The sequence below is a fragment of the Erpetoichthys calabaricus genome, chromosome 3 (assembly GCF_900747795.2).
Source record: "Erpetoichthys calabaricus chromosome 3, fErpCal1.3, whole genome shotgun sequence".
NCBI lineage: Eukaryota > Metazoa > Chordata > Cladistia > Polypteriformes > Polypteridae > Erpetoichthys > Erpetoichthys calabaricus.
The window spans coordinates 279,842,700-279,859,530 of NC_041396.2; the positions used below are offsets into that span (position 1 = coordinate 279,842,700).

At 38.3% G+C, this 16,831-nt stretch overlaps 1 protein-coding gene across 1 annotated transcript in view; it reads right to left on the minus strand.

Moving 5' to 3' along the window:
• Nucleotides 1-2,284: 2,284 nt before the first annotated feature.
• The window catches only part of sox19b (SRY-box transcription factor 19b), a 36,340-nt gene continuing 21,793 nt past the window's right edge, over nucleotides 2,285-16,831 (minus strand). The window contains exon 2 of the mRNA XM_028798433.2: nucleotides 2,285-4,559. Within this exon, the coding sequence (XP_028654266.1) occupies nucleotides 4,313-4,559 (247 nt within the window). The 3' untranslated portion in view covers nucleotides 2,285-4,312. The remainder of the gene's footprint in view (nucleotides 4,560-16,831) is intronic.

Sequence of the window (16,831 nt, forward strand, 5' to 3'; positions counted from 1 at the left end):
ACAATGTGTGTGTAATCAATGCTTGACAACATCCTGGCTTACTCTGTATGCTTTTTGTAACTTTTACTTTTAGGTGCTCTGTACCCTATGGGTTCCATTATAAAATGCCAAATATATAGAAAACACTTGGCAAATGCATATATACCATGTAATAATTTGACTTGAAAAATTTTGAACTTATCCTTTAAGGGTCTGCCTAGGATGAATGCATTTTGGTGGAGGGAACCTGGACAGAGCGTTAGCAAGTGATTCCAGAGCTCTGCAAAACTTTATTTATTTTATTTGACATTTTGTTAATATAGGTGTTTTTCAATACACTGAACTGAATATCCCAAGTAAAGATAGCAATGTTGATTAATATTTATCTATTGGGCAGAGCACAGAGAAAGAAAAATCAAGAATGTATTAAAGCAGAAAGCAAATGACTTGATTGCCCTGAGTCACAATGAATTTTATATGCTGTGGCAATCACTTCAGTCGGGGAACTCTCATCTCTTCACGTGGCACAAATGCTGGCTCTGGGTTGCGTCACTTCATCCGATAAAAATAACAAGGTTTTACTTTGAAATATCACATAAACCTGCATTTCTGGGGCTTTCCTTGTTCTTCAGTACCGTCACAACTTTGGCTGACGCTTTTCCATTGGAAGTATTGTGATCTCCGTGAGAATTTTATCGTGCTGACACTTTTTTAGCCAGTTTTCATCTAAGTGACACAGACGCTTGGCATTCTGTGTGTGGTTGATTAAAATCACATAGCTGGACTTCTTTATCTCGAGCACCTTTGTTTTGCATTTTTTGCTTTGCTGGAATTTGCTGTCCGACCTCCCACCTCGTTTTCAGGCAGCGTGTAAAGAGTCTGAGACTACAAGAAAAACAATTCTGAGTCAGCCGGTGTAACACCTGGGGAGGTGTCTCTACGGTTGAAGTGAACCTCTCTGCAGGTGCTGAAGTGGATCATTATATGGATCAAGGCTTCGAGTCATTGTGAGGGCCCAGTGGGGACTTCCTGCCGGTGTTTAGTGTCCAAAGGTGAAGAGAGACCTCTGAGGAGGAGAATCTCAATGGAATTCAAGCTCCAGCAGTGTTATAATGTCAATATGTCTTAGTGCACAGTGAGTCACAGCCTCTCAGCTTCACTCCTCCTGCATCACACTGCGCAGCATGAAAAGGTGCAGCACCCTCAGAACACTCTCTGGTGGTAAAGGTGGACTTGCCTAAGGGATGAGTGGATGAACTGCAATTTTAGGCAAATGGAGAATAAGATATAACACGATTGTGTTTACAGTTATGAAAGAAATTAGTACAGTAGTTTGAGGCTGTTACGCAGTTGGAAACTTATTAAGGGTAAATTTCATACAAACATTTGGAATTTTTTCTTCACACAGAGAACAACAGACACATGGAATGTGTTGCCAAGTAGTGTGGTGGACATTAGAACCCTAGGGATGAATTAGGTGCATAGAACTGGCAAGCTCTGTTGGGCAGAATGGCCTGTTCTTGTCAAACGTTTTTCTAATGATTTAATTTGTAACCATCTCTCCCTTTAAAGGAGACAAGATAGTGAGGTCATTCAGTTCTCATGAGCAGGCAGGGGGCTGAGTGTACAGCATGGACTGCCAGTGTTTTATGATATACTGAGGTGCTTGATACTGAATATCCTGGGGCTTTTAGGTCTACCATGGGGCTGTATAATTAAAAAAGGGGGGAATTTGAATTGGATAGGAAACTAAACACTGTGGGGTGCAGTTAAACCAGAGCTGACCAGGGTTAAACAGGGAAATTTGTTCAAAGGTGGAAAATTGAGCACTGAATTGAAGAATAACGCTAATCCCATCTCTACATCAGCTAATGAACTAGTTAATTTGCTGATAAATTAATTACTTGTGAATCAGTTAGTTTAACTTTATAAGAAAGAAGAATATGACACAAAACGTCCTCAGCCTGGTTGGTCGAATTCTTGGGAGGCTGAAGCTTAGCACTAGCAACACTTGGAACAAGCCAGAAACAAAACCTCGAATGGGACACCAGTGCATGGCAGGCCCCACTCATGTGGAACCCTAACCTAACATGCACATGCTTGGGATGATATGGGAGACATGCAAACTCTACACAGGCCGGGGTTCAGGCTGCTGTGAGACAGCAATGCTGATCACTGTGTCACCAAAACCACTTTAAAATTGTAGACATATCAATGATAAATTATAGAATTAAACATAAACCTATACAATTAATTACTCAATTATCAATTTCAATGAAAAGACATTAATGTTCAAAGGCAGGTGTACAAACTTTAAAAATGTTCTTTTATTTTATTGTTTTTAAACCCTGGGCCCTTACTGTAAGGGCTTTGCTTTTTTGTTTTGCTTTTTTTTTAATTTTTTTTTAATATTCTGTACAACATTATCTCCAGCCCATTCCTTCAGACTATATACACAAAACACAAATCAAACCAAAAGCACGCTAAAAATTCAAACACAAACTATAATTTACAGTGTCACATTGATGGTGGTTTTGCAATATAAACATAAGCGTTTAATGCATTTTGTAAAAAAAAAAATAAACATAAAAAAATCACAGCGTTTTGACCTGCTTGATTGATTTATTTCTTATTCTTCTGGGAGACATAAAGAAGCAGGCTGTGAAATGTTTACTAAAATGTGGCTTCAACAATGTGTATCACTTTATTAGTAGCATTTCTGAAAGTACATCTTAGAAATCACAGTATACTATAAAGAGGTTTTTACATCTTTTTTTAGAGAATTGTTAACTGAGCAAGCATTTGCACACTTATCTTTAAAATATTGATATCTTGGGGATATAAATGTGTGAAATCAATACTTTACATTAAATGAAAACAAATGAACCTCTGTATCAATTGTAATGGAGACCTTTGAGAGCAGAAACTGACATCATGAGCAGTCAAGTGGGAAAAGAGTGATGGACTGTGGATAAAAACCTGTATCTAAATGTATGTAGAACATCTATTTCAAATGTGTATATATATACAGTATGTATATGCACTCCTATATATTTGAAATGTGTGTAAAGATAGATAGATAGATAGATAGATAGATAGATAGATAGATAGATAGATAGATAGATAGATAGATAGATAGATAGATAGATAGATAGATAGATAGATAGATAGAGGGCTTGTGTTAAAATAAAATAAAACAGAGCTGCTTAATTGTGATGGTATTTGATTAACAAACAATATTTTTGGCCTTCTGTTCTCTCATATATACTGTATGCATATATATATATATATATATATATATAAACACACACACATATACAGTATACATATATATGAATACATACATGTATGCAGTAAATATATTTACATATGCATATACTATATTTATATATGAATACACACATATGTACAAATATATTTACAGTATGTGTATATAGAGAATGTATATTTAGATATGAATATACACACGTGTATGAATACACACATATGTACATATATGCATACACTACATGTATTTGTATCTAAAGTATTCAGCCCTGACATGCTTGTCCAACATGCCATCACTTCTCCTCACTTACTGCGTATAAGTACCAATAAGTACACGCACATTATGATGTCCTCTGTAGGATGAGAGCCTGCAGTTTTCCATTCACACCCTCACCCCAGGATCTAGAATGGACCGTTCTGTTTCCATTAGTGCATCTCAGAAGCTTCCAACCAAAAAGGACCTGTTGGGGATGCAATGTCCATAATGTAACATCCTCGCACAACTTTCTAATGTGCATGGAAGCAACAAGTTCTTGGAGTTATGGAACTGAGAGGCAGTTAGAATTTTATGAATATAAAGAGGAGTTCAAGCCGCATTTCTACACCTAATCCCTTTGGCATAGTATATACATGTTTTGCATCAGTTCTCTGCTGTTAGTTTGGCTTCACTTCCTTCTCCACTTGCTCCTAGTGTTCAGTTTTACTTCTCTAGTTTTCTAAAGGCTGGAGAGGACATGGTACCAAAGAAACATTTACCGAGAAATGTAATATTTTATTCCTTAATTTTTATAAAGGGTTGAGTGTTTTTGTCTTTCAAAAGTATGTCCTTTTAATTATGATTGTTATTATTATTATGGTCATCATTAATATTATTATTATTATCATTAATATTTTTTTATTATTACACAAAATGTGGGTTTTCCTTAAACCAAGGAAAAAAACGTTTGTACTGTTTCCAAAAATAAAAAGTAGACTATTTACAGTGCTCCTTCATACGTTCTGTACAGAGAAGTCTTTCCATTTGTTTCTCTCTCTTTCTTTCAGGTTACTTCCATGGTGAGAGTGGTCAGATGTGCGTCAAGGGCACAGTCCCATTGAGGTAATGTTGCTGGACGCTGGCATAGCCTCTTTGTCCAGATGGGTCGGCTGTGTCATTGCTGGGGATGTACATGCTGATCATGTCACGCAGGTCTCCTTGCAGACCCCCTCGGTGGTGGCTAGGGGCCCCAGTTGGAGAGTGTGACACTGGCTCAGGTTTGACCATTGACATCACAGAGCTGGCTTGCTGGGCGCTCCCTCCGTATGACATGGAGCTGCAGAAAGAAAAAGGAGGAAGAGAGTTTAATTAGATGGAAACACATTTTATTCCACTTTTAAACTGGTTTGGTAGTTTGTTGGCTAAAGTCTATCCCACCTCTGACATCAGTTTGCTTGATTTTATCCTTCTTCAGAAACTCCAATAACTATTGTGCATTAAAGATTAGTATTTTGGATAATGTAGTCATTAAAGAACATAAATAGCAACACATACTGAATGTACATCAGCGTTTAAACTAGTACAATTTCTGCCTACACTCTTAAAAATACAAGTTCTTTAAAGAAACTTTACTGAACCACTACTTGACACAGCACCATTTCATTCATGGAAAGTGTCTTTGCATATGAAATTGTTTCTTTGGATTTTGAAAAGGTTCCTAATATGTGGACAAAACAGAAATGTTTGATGAATATTAGGTTAACTACCAGGATACAACAGATCAAGAAAACCTGAATTCTGCCTCAGTTATTATATGCAGCAAGAGTCATTTTAAATTCAGGAACCTACTGGCATTTCATAAATCTGCCATCATGTATTCATGGTTGCTTGTAGAACCTGCTACAGATCTTAAAAAAGTTCTTTCTGTAACCTTCATTTGGTTGGTTCCCCTATGGAATCGCTCTGAAGAACAGCATTGGCACCTTAATTTTTAGGAATGTAGATGTAAGCCTGCATTATGATTAACTAAATAAATAAATAGACAACACAGAAAACTAAGTGGTGTTCTAATTTGAATCATATAGATTCATTGTCTGGTCTTTTGTGAAAGCCTTAGACATATAGGATGGAGTGGACCAGTTATTAAAACAACTGCTGTTATAACAGTTATTCATTATTAAGAATTATCTAATACAAATGGCAGCTCAACGTGTAAGCTCCTCAAAACAAAGTAGAATGTCATATATGTGGGGTATACTATAGTGTAGTCCTACTCCATTTCAACATTTGTTCCAAAACATGATCATTTATAAGTATCTGCAGTACTCCCATATGAAACATGAGAGCAAACTTCAACCCTCTAACATACCTTCTTGACTTTAACACCAACTTTCAGATTTTTCAGGAACTTTTAATTGCATAAAGTAATACAATTATCCAGACTTCACTGTACTACTGAACTTTATAGCCCAGAAAATATGTTTCACTTCGTCTGGTTTTCTATAGCTACAGTACAATAAACCCACATGCAAACTCCCTGTGCTTTGTTTTTCAACCAGTCTGCCACCAGCAAATCATTAATGTTGTGAAGGCAGGACGGTGATACTGAATGTCTGATGAGCTGGCTTCTACGGAGCTGCCACCATGTTGCTTAATTTTAAGAGTCTGAGAAAGAATCATTCTCAGAGAACCCGAGTGGACACATCATAAGCTGTCATGTTTGAAACAAGTCGGTAAATGAACAAACAATTACAATGTTCAAGATACTCAGTAAATAAATGAAAGAATGAATAAATCCACAAATAAATAAATCCAGGCACGCCAGTTTTCTCCTACATGCCAAAGATAGAAATGTTGCACCAACCGGCAATTCTGAATTTACAAAGTATGAGTGAGTGTGGGTGTGTGTGCAAGTGTGCCCTGTGATATGCCTGATGATGCTGTGGTGGGATATGGATTTTGTGACTAAATACTTGGAATAAAATGGTGAGGAAAATAGATAGCTTCGTGTTAGATTGATGTTCCCTCCAGGGAAGGTTGCCTTTCCGCTAGAAGCTCTGTAGAGATAGATAGATAGATAGATAGATAGATAGATAGATAGATAGATAGATAGATAGATAGATAGATAGATAGATAGATAGATAGATAGATAGATAGATAGATAGATAGATAGATAGATAGATAGATAGATAGATAGATAGATAGATAGATAGATAGATAGATAGATAGATAGATAGATAGATAGATAGATAGATAGATAGATAGATAGATAGATAGATAGATAGATAGATAGATAGATATTCTCTGTCAACCAGCACATTTACTTAGAGCCTCATTTGTGTATCCATGCCACTGTCTAATAATTTGAGAGCATCTAGCAGATTACAGCAACTGACATTTAACTGGAGACATAATGGTATGATCCACTTCTTAAAATGGTCACTGTTACTACAGGTAAACCTTCTGTGATAAGTGACCATCCAATTGTTTTCTATTTTAAATGAGCACCAAAGTTTGAGATGTCATCTTCGGTTTTCATAATGAGACAGAGCACAATCAAATATAAAGAGTTAAAAATCTTCCGATGATGATGATGACAGTCCATTTATTGACATTCTTTTCTAATCCTGCTGTAATCTAAGTTGGCAGCATTGCCCACAATACAAGACACAGCCTAGAACAGGATGCCAGCCAAAACCATCCATAAGACCACAGAATGCACTGTCCCTCTATCTTGTAATTCAATTAAACTAATTCAATTTTTGGCATTTTGGGGTGGCCTAAGCCTATGCCAGCAGCATCAGGCAAAGGACAGGAGCCAATTCCGAATGAAAAGCAAAGGCCCGTTCAATTTCTGTGATTATTACATGGATTGTACATGAGTAGCAACAGCCATGAATGCACTGCCCATAACGCAATAATGCTTGGTGGCAATGGAGGAGAGGAAAACAAAAACTTCAGAGTGATGAAAATCCTAGAAAAAGGAAACTCCTGTGAGTTTATAAAAGCTGTATTTTTAATGTATGTTGCTATAATGCTCACTATGAAAGGGGAAATGTGATTGATTTTACAAACAGAATTGATTTTATTGGCACGCTGAAACCGAGTTTGAATCTATCAATCCACACTGGAATAATTTGTCTATACCAGTGAAGATAATGAATCACTCACATGTACAGTGGATCAAACAGTTGATTAGTGAATGGTTAAGCTGCACCTACTGCTGTATAAAAGATGGCAGCCTGATGCTTGCAAGCAATGAGGACAGACTCTTTATGCTGACAAATACAGAGAGGCAAATATTTTTATAGAATATTGTACATGTGAGTTCAACTGTGTCTTAACACAACATTTTTGTGTTCTGCAATATATAGGACAATGCCAACATTCCAAGCCCCTTTTTATTTGTAATTCACATGATACACACATTCACATAATATTAGAGCTTGAAATATGGCAATTTGTTTTTATTGAATTATGCAAATACACATGGATGTGTCTTGTTTACTACCAATATCTAAAGGGGCTTTAGCCTTAAAACATCTGAAAGTAAACCAAATTAAATTTCTTTAGTGAAAGAATTTTTCTTTTGCACATTAATTTAACATGATTCCAATCCAGAAGAATTCTCAGATATGTGTCTGGTGTTCACCATAAACTGTAGATGACGCCTTTTAGAGGAGGCCATCATGTATTATCAATTCTACGGGAATTTTTCAAAGGTATTTTTCTGCAAAGCTTTAACCACTGGGAATATGGAAATGGAGCAAAAAGAACAACATAAAATAAAATAGATTTCTGTATTTTAATACATTATATTTTATTAATTCCCAAGGGAAAACTGTCTTGGGGGCCTGTATATTGGTCAGATACGCAAGTAAGAATTTCAATGTACTCTGTACACTTAATACAACTACAGCTGCTGCTGCTGCTACTACTTCTACCTTAAGACCCACTAATTAAGTTTATATATGTTTAAATATATTTATTTAGCATATGGTTTTATCCAAAGCATCTTCAAATGACAGCAGTTGAGAAGAACTCTTGCTTCCATAATTCTTTCAATTGTGTACCAGCAAGTGGAGGAGCTCACTTTAGGGCACACAGTAAGTCAGTGTCAATGGCTGAGAGACCTACACCTATCCAACCATCCCTGTAAACTAATAATAATTCATTACATTTATATAGCGCTTTTCTCAGTACTCAAAGCACTATCCACACAGGGAGGAACCGGGAAGCGAACCCACAATCTTCCACAGTCTCCTTACTGCAAAGCAGCAGCACTACCACTGCGCCACCTGTGAGGACTCAAGCTTTCTCAGTGGCTACCTTAACACATGCAGGCTGTACTAGGAATACAGCATATTGATAAACTAACTGGGCTTGAAGTTGTCTATGAATCTATGAAAGTAAGAGTCAATATGCAGGAACCTCGAGACAGCAGTGTTATTCAGTGTTGGAGCAAACAAATTTCTACTCTCTGGATGATAAATACGAAGTAAATTTGAAACTTAAACCGATCCACTGTTGTTTCCAAGGTGTCTACCTCCTTGGGTTATAAGAGAGCAAAACAAAAATTACTGGGGCCATTTACACAAAATGTTCTACTCTAACAGAATTGGAGAATTAAACCTTTTTAGTCTTTAAGCAGAGGAAACTGTGTGGGGACCTAATTCAGATCTTCATAATACCGAAAGGCATCGATAAAGTGGATCCAGCAGAATTCATTCAGCTTAAGCGTGAATCACGTAGTCGAGGACACAGTAGAATTGAAGGGGATGTGTGTTTAGGACTGAAGCTAGGAAGCACCTTTTTACACAAAGAGTTGTGAGACTCTGGAACAAACTACCAAGACATGCAGTCGAAGCAGAAACCTTAACAACCTTTAAGGAGAGTCTGGACGAGGCAGCTTAGCTATACAATGAGCTTGATGGACTGAGTGATCTTCTCTCGTTTGTCAAATTTGTTATATTAGAAGGTTGCAGAATTTTAGAACATAAGAATACAAATCTCACGTATCGAAGAATGTGATTGTGAGTTACTTGTGAGTTTTCACAAACAAGCACCAAACTAAAACCTTTGTTTGTTTACATGGTTGGATATTTAAAAAGTTAAAATAAAAAGAAAAGAAAAAATACATGAAACAAAAAGAATCATATTTGAAATTAAAAAATGCAGTTAATTTTATTAAAAATTATTAGCCAATACTAAAAAAAATAGTGTAGTCCACCCATTCAGTTTCTAACTTGCCTAGTTCAGGATGTCGGGGTGCTGGCATCTATCTCAGTAGTGCCAGAAGACATTATGGATGAGACACCACTTTTAAAATACAGTACATTAAAACGTGCTGTGAGACAGGCTAGGGGATTGGAATATAAATTATAGAGCTCAGGTTATACATAAATGGAAAACTCTTTAGAAATGAGCTGATCATTTTTTGCACAATTCCCAGCAACTCCACCACGCTGTTTTGAAGCACTGCTGTCAGCTACTATAATAAATGGGTCATCCTTAGTAGTCTGATCAAGTAAAGTCCAATAAATTTTTGGGATTGTCATCCAAGCAATGTCTCAGACTCACTGTAGCAAAATAGGAAGGGTCTCGTCCAGTCTCTTCTTAACCGAGGGCAGAGTAACTTGACTCCTACTACCAGCTACCACCAAATGCTTCCAATTTGAGAATGCTGCTTTGTTGAGCATAACTCATCCATGAAGATGATTTTAATCAGTAGCTTGATAAAAAAAAAAAGTTCTGTAGTCTTTCCATTCTGCCTTTTCTTTTTATTTTCTATGCCTGGAGGCTAGGCCACCAGAGTAGTTTGGGAACCCCGTAGATTAATGCTTTTCCAGAATTTCTACAGCCAGTCTCTTTTTTCCCCCCTTTCTCCCCCAACCAGTTCTCCGTTTTTTCTTGACTCCTTGAGAATATACGGTACAAGATTCTCAAACTAGATTAAGCAAAGTCAGGGTTGTTGGGCTGGCAAAGCCCACCCTGGCAGCACTGGGTGAAATGAAGGACCCATCCCTGGATTTGGTGCTAATCCATGGCAGGGCCCACACACACATCCAAACTTACTCACACTGCATTAGTTTCGAGAATATGAAAAGGTGGCATAACATAACATTCGCAAACCAGCTTAACCCAGTTTAAGGTTGTTGGGGGCTAGGGCATATTCTAGCAGCCCTGGGTACAAGGCAGGAACAAACCCTGAACAGAAACAGGAATTGGACAAGAGCGACTCATGCACACACCCACATGGGGTCAATTTAGAACCGCTAATTAATCTAACATGCATGTCTTTTGAAATCATCCAAATGAATTCTTTTGGAAGCTGACAGGATTTTAGAAATAGACATAAAAATGTGTATACAGAATGAGCAAAGCCGAGGACACCTGCCGGGATTTTTAGTAATAAAAAGGCAAAGAAAAAAATGTCTGATTACCCAAACTCTGAAGAGCCCCCCCCCACCAGCAAAATCTGTTGCATTATTAGACAAAAAACCATGTTAGAACAATTTTCTTGTTATTTAGTGCACCAGAAGTTAAAAAAGGCTCCTTAATAAAAACAGATGTTTTTGTTGTTAAGCGGAACACAACATTTATTCAGTATTATGAAAGCATGGCGGCACTTGGCGGGCATCTTCAGTCGCTTTCAATGGCGTCCTCCAATGGGAGCGCAGTGCCTTTGACAGCGGGCCCGTGCTCAGCCAGCCACGCACATCCTCACTCCGCCGCCCCTAGGCCTAGGCCTCAATGGCTCTTCTATTGAGGCTTTTTGAGCTCTTGGGTTGCCATGGCAGTAAATTCTAAAGGCCTACTTTTTTCACACTGGACAAGGCTGCACGTTGGAGTTTGCATAACTACTCCAGCAAAGGAAAGAAGGCGCAAAGTTAACTGTTACCTTGCTCATGAGCCGCATATTGACTATTATAAGCAGGATACCTCACAAGAATGGAACCATAAGGGAATTACATAAAGGGGCAAAGGCAAACAAAGACAGCAGAAGTCTCAAAAAACCCCAGTCCGCCTTTGTCATTGAAGGTGAGCTGCAGTTTTTAATGACAGATTAGCCCTACAGTTGTGCTTACTCTACCCTTCAGTCTGAAAAACGTTATGCTTATAAGTAACCTGCCTTTCCTCTCGCTCCATTTAGTTGGAGCACCTTTCATTAGATCTGCTCAGTCCTTCCAGGACTCTACAGAATGGTGGACTACCACATTTTATGGACACCAAAAATTGAAATAGTTTATAAAGAGCTCAAAGAACCATCCATCCATCAGATCACCACTAAACAGTTCTGCTGCTCCCTGCCATAAACCAAATGTACGTTTATCTTTTACCAGAAGCCATCCCAGTTGCCCTTTGGAACAGGTAATCCACCTGAAGCTAAGCATGTTTGGACCTGGCCAGATTGGGTTGCTCCTGGAAGATGTGTTGGTGGGGTCAGCAGGGGACACTTACTCTGAGATAACAATACCCCAGTACAGTGATGGTGCCAGTCTTAAGAAAAGACCTTAAACTAATGTCTTAACTCTGTGGTTATAAAAGATCCCAGAGCATCTTTCGAAAATATTAGGGTATTTCCCGATGTCCTGGCTAAATCGCTCACCACAGCCTTGTCCATTCTGGCCCCCTAATCATTACTTGTCTTTAACTGGCTAACTCTCTCTCTTATCCCTACACCCCCTAATAACTAATGTGTGGTGAATGTACCAGCACAAGAATGGCTGCCGTCCCATCGTCCAAGTGGATATAACAAATGGTAGAGATTGAAGTGACACCCGTACTGTCTATGTAAAGCATTTTGAGACAGTTAGAAAAGCACTATATAAATATAATGAATTATTATTATTATTAGTTTTATTGGCCATGAATTAATATTGAACTAACTCACTCAAGAATGAGGGCAGAGGAGTTATTTAAGAACAATAATTTTAGGAAGAAAGTCAGTTTGGTCATAAAAACTGGTTTAGAAGCGTGTACATAGATAAGGGTCTGTCTGTCTGTATCTATCTATCTATCTATCTATCTATCTATCTATCTATCTATCTATCTATCTATCTAAGACAGACTGAGGGGTGGACAGAGAAACACACAGATGTAAAATATACTGTAGCATATAATAGATAGACAGTTAAATGTAAAGGCCATATATAATGAGTTAACAGACAGATAAATTGTTAGATATGTAACACACCGACAGTATAAGGATTTGTTTTTCCTTTACAAGCAGGTCCACTCCCAACCTGACTTCTGCAAACATTCACTAAACGCTAGGGGATCTATTGGACTACACTAACTCATATTTCACAGGAAACACAACATCACGGTCTATAAGATCTGCCCCCACGTTTTTTGTTTTCTTTTGTGGTTGTTGCCCACTTCACACTAATCTGTGGAGTACTCATCTGTGCCAAAGTTTGACCCAAAGCCATTATTATCACAATGTGCTAACCTGTTAAAGAGTATTGCATTCTGTTTTCTGCATTACTGTACATTTTCTACATTGAATATCATTAAATCTTTACTCAAAGCCTACAATTAGATTAAAGACACCCTGAGTGAACAAATAACACAGAAATGTGACTTTTTTTAGAATCAGATAATGCTATGTATTTCGGCAGATGAAAAAGTAACTGCCCCCTTTGGACTCAGTAATTGGGAGAAGTGTTCTTCATTAGAAGAGCATGACTCTGACTGTGGTCCAATGGCGTCTCAGAGTCCAATTAATGGGTTTATACCATCCATCCCCACCATAGATATCAAAAACATTTTTTCATGGGATGCCATGAATTTCTTTTGATTGTTGCATGATAGGCAGCAGGAACCTTTGCACTGACAACATCCCTTTGACAGCAATGGCTCATGTTGCCCCAATTTATATTGGGGAGAAAAAAAAAAGAGTAAAAATGAAAAAGAAAGTTAGAGACACAGCTAAATCAAATCTGTTTGCTATTCAAATTATTCCAAAATAACACCACACTCTCACATTTGATTCATATTATTCAGGGCTGGAATCACTGGGGCAGGAACCAGACCTGGACGGGGTGCAAGCGCATCTAAGGACCACTTTAGAGTTGTTAATTAACAAAACCTATATAATCTCTGAGTTGTGAGCAGAAAAACTAGAGGACTTGGAGTGTTTGCCTTACAACGAACCCCTACAAGTTTTTTCCCCCAGCATCTCACCAGTTGGAGTTTGTACTTTTCTTTTCTCGCTGGTGATCTGACCTCAGAAACAGACTTATCACTATAACCATTAGAGACTTAAGAATTAATTTAGCAATTTAATCCATGTTTAAGGACTTTACTTTTTCTGCTACTGGTTTTATTGGTATTACATAAGAACATATTGATCACTTCTAATTTACTATAAATGGTATCCATTTATTTATTTATTCTCCCACTTATTAATTTCCAATATACAGTATTATTTTTCTTTTTACTTAATTCTTTTTTTCTTTAATATTTTATAAAGCACTTCCAGCCATCCATTTTCCAACCCACTGAATCCGAACACAGGGTCATGGGGGTCTGCTGGAGCCAATCCCAGCCAACACAGGGCGCAAGGCAGGAACCAATCCCAGGCAGGGCGCCAACCCACCGCAGGACACACACACAGCAAGCACACACTAGGGACAATTTAGGATCGCCAATGCACCTAACCTGCATGTCTTTGGACTGTGGGAGGAAACCCAGGCAGACACGGGGAGAACTTGCAAACTCCAAGCAGGGAGGACCCGGGAAGCGAACCCGGGTCTCCTTACTGTGAGGCAGCAGTGCTACCACGCCGCTCTATAAAGCACTTTCAGCTGCATATTTTGTATGAAAATGTGTTATACAAATAAATGGAGGATTGACGCAAACACAGGAGGAACACTACGCATGGACAACATCACAGTGTGAAATTTGAATTTCGCATGTGAGATTTGTGAGGCAGCAGCACTAACCATTGTGCTAAACTGGTGACTCTTATTGCCTATTTAATGAACTCATTGGAGAAGCAATATCTTGTACATGTCAGAAGATTACATGTCTGAACACTGAGAATGTCACACAAATGAAAGAAGCATCAGACTTTGTCATTTTTCTGTCATACTCTTCTCTGTTGGTAACTCTAAACAACAAAAATAATCTGCTCAAATTCTCTATGAAAAAATATGTAGTGGTCTACAATATCAGACAGCACCAAATAGTTTTAACAGAATGTTATATTTGTAAATAATTAGGCCAACAGAATGCCTAGCAATTCTAGGTGCTAAGAAACATTCTGAGTTTTCACACAAGGTGACAAGCAGATTCTGCATTCTGGGTTTGAATCCTGTGCCTGTTTGTTGTCCATGTTGAGTCTTCATGTTCTCCCCATGTCCGTGTGGATTTCCTCCCACAGCCCCTAAGATGTGCTTATCATGTTAAATGGTGACTCTGAGTTGGCTCTTTGCAAATATGGGTGTTTACAGTGCACCCTGCCAAAGGTTCCAGTCTAATGCAGTGCTGATTCCTGCCTTCCACAACCCGGAACAGGGTTAAACAGGTTTAACAATTATATATTGTAAGGTGCTATAGATAAGGTATCATTATAGTAATTTACAGCACTACCATTTTTTATTTCACTGGATAGTGTCAGCAAAGACACAGAAACCTGTGAATGAGCCAGCCATGTTACTCATCTAGTGCCTTTGTGACTTACAATCCAAGTCACATACTTTTCAAAAAAAATACAAATGCAGTTATGCATGAAAAAATACAGAAATACATAATACTACATCGCCTTTCACAACTCCTGTCCAACCCCTCTTACCCCCACTTTTGCCCTCTTACCCTTACAGGGTAAAACATTCCCATCAGACTTGCCTGAGAGGATGAATAAAGTATCTATCTATCTATCTATCTATCTATCTATCTATCTATCTATCTATCTATCTATCTATCTATCTATCTATCTATCTATCTATCTATCTATCTATCTATCTATCTATCTATCTATCTATCTATCTATCTATCTATCTATCTATCTATCTATCTATCTATCCACTACAGACATTTACATTTACATTTACATCATTTAGCAGACGCTCTTATCCAGAGCGACTTACAACAGTGCTTAGTAGTCTACGACTGTTCTTCAGTCTTTAAGGCTAGGATTAAATCTACTGTCATTAAACAAGTTACCGCTGACCAAGTTGTATACAAAACCCTGCTAGAAGAAAATAGTAAGTTAGTACAAATTTTTTTTTTTTTTTTTGAAAAAAAAGGGTAGAAAAAAAAGTATGGGGACTTTAGTCCAAGTGCTGTTGAAAGAAGTGTGTCTTCAGGCGACGTTTGAAGACAGTGAGGGTCTCCGCTGTTCGTACAGCAAGAGGAAGTTCGTTCCACCACTGAGGAGCCAAAACTGCAAAGAGTCTTGATGCATGTCGTCCTCTTCTTTTAAGTAAGGGTGGTTCGAGACGTGCAGTGCTTGATGTTCTGAGACAGACCCTCCTCTGCAAAAGCTACTATGAAATGGATATTGGCTCCTTTGAATTAATTTCTAGTGACGTCAACCATTACTGTGACACAACTTTCAAAAAGAACTGATCCACAGATTTAAAATTTGTATTACATTTTTTAACAAAGAAATAATTTCATCCGGAGGCCATTGTCCAGTATATATGAAAACCAGCCACTAGTGAGACTTTTGTACCCTCAACTGCCTCTAGAGGGCATAACGAGGAAAACTTGATGCCACTTCAGCACACCTGCAATGTCCTTACATTGCAATTCAACAACTGAGCTCTTTTAATCGGTCTTTTAAAGTGTGGGTGGTCAGCCTGATGTGCTGAGCCTTTTACCGTTAAAGATGGTTGAAGGAATACTCTAATGTCAGGTGGAAAAAAACCTGGGAGGTACAGAAGAACAGCACATTATATGGATTATGCAACAGGCCATTTGAGTGCCTACATCTTCATTTTCTTGAACTGGCAGATAATAACACTGACCTTGGGATGACAACTCAGAAGAAAGGGTCCATTCCCAGCAGCCATTACAATATCAGGCACAAAATGTCTGGACTAGTATTAGACTCAAGCAGCCCTGACTTCTATGCACTGGAGATGTGACATCTTTGTTGGTGTGTTCCACTGTCGGCTTGGTTTTCATGCCATCTGGATCCGCACATGGAGACAAAGAAGACACAAGTGCCATCTGGAAAATATTGCTGTTGCAAAAGTGGGTGTCTTTGTGTAGGGTGAAATATAGTCAGTCGCCACAATCCGATCGCTGCGGAGGTCCTGTCACTCAAATGACCTTCCTTGGCAAGCCTCCCTGATGCCATTTTTCAGAAGGACAATGCCTGGCCTGTCACAGATGCAATCCTTCTTTCTAGAATGCCTACATGACACCTCCATTGGAGTGTGTGCATGTGAGATGTTGTAGAATGTTAGAAAGCGTTCACTCCACAACCTTCATGTGCCACTAACTCCTTCAAGGAGAAACGCCTGCATGGATGTACCATAGGCACCACTCAGCGCCCTCTTGACTCTTGAATATAAAACAATATGCCAAAGATCCACATGGGTCGCCCCAATCTGGAAAAATAAATTACTCCTTTGCTCTTAATGGAATCTTTTG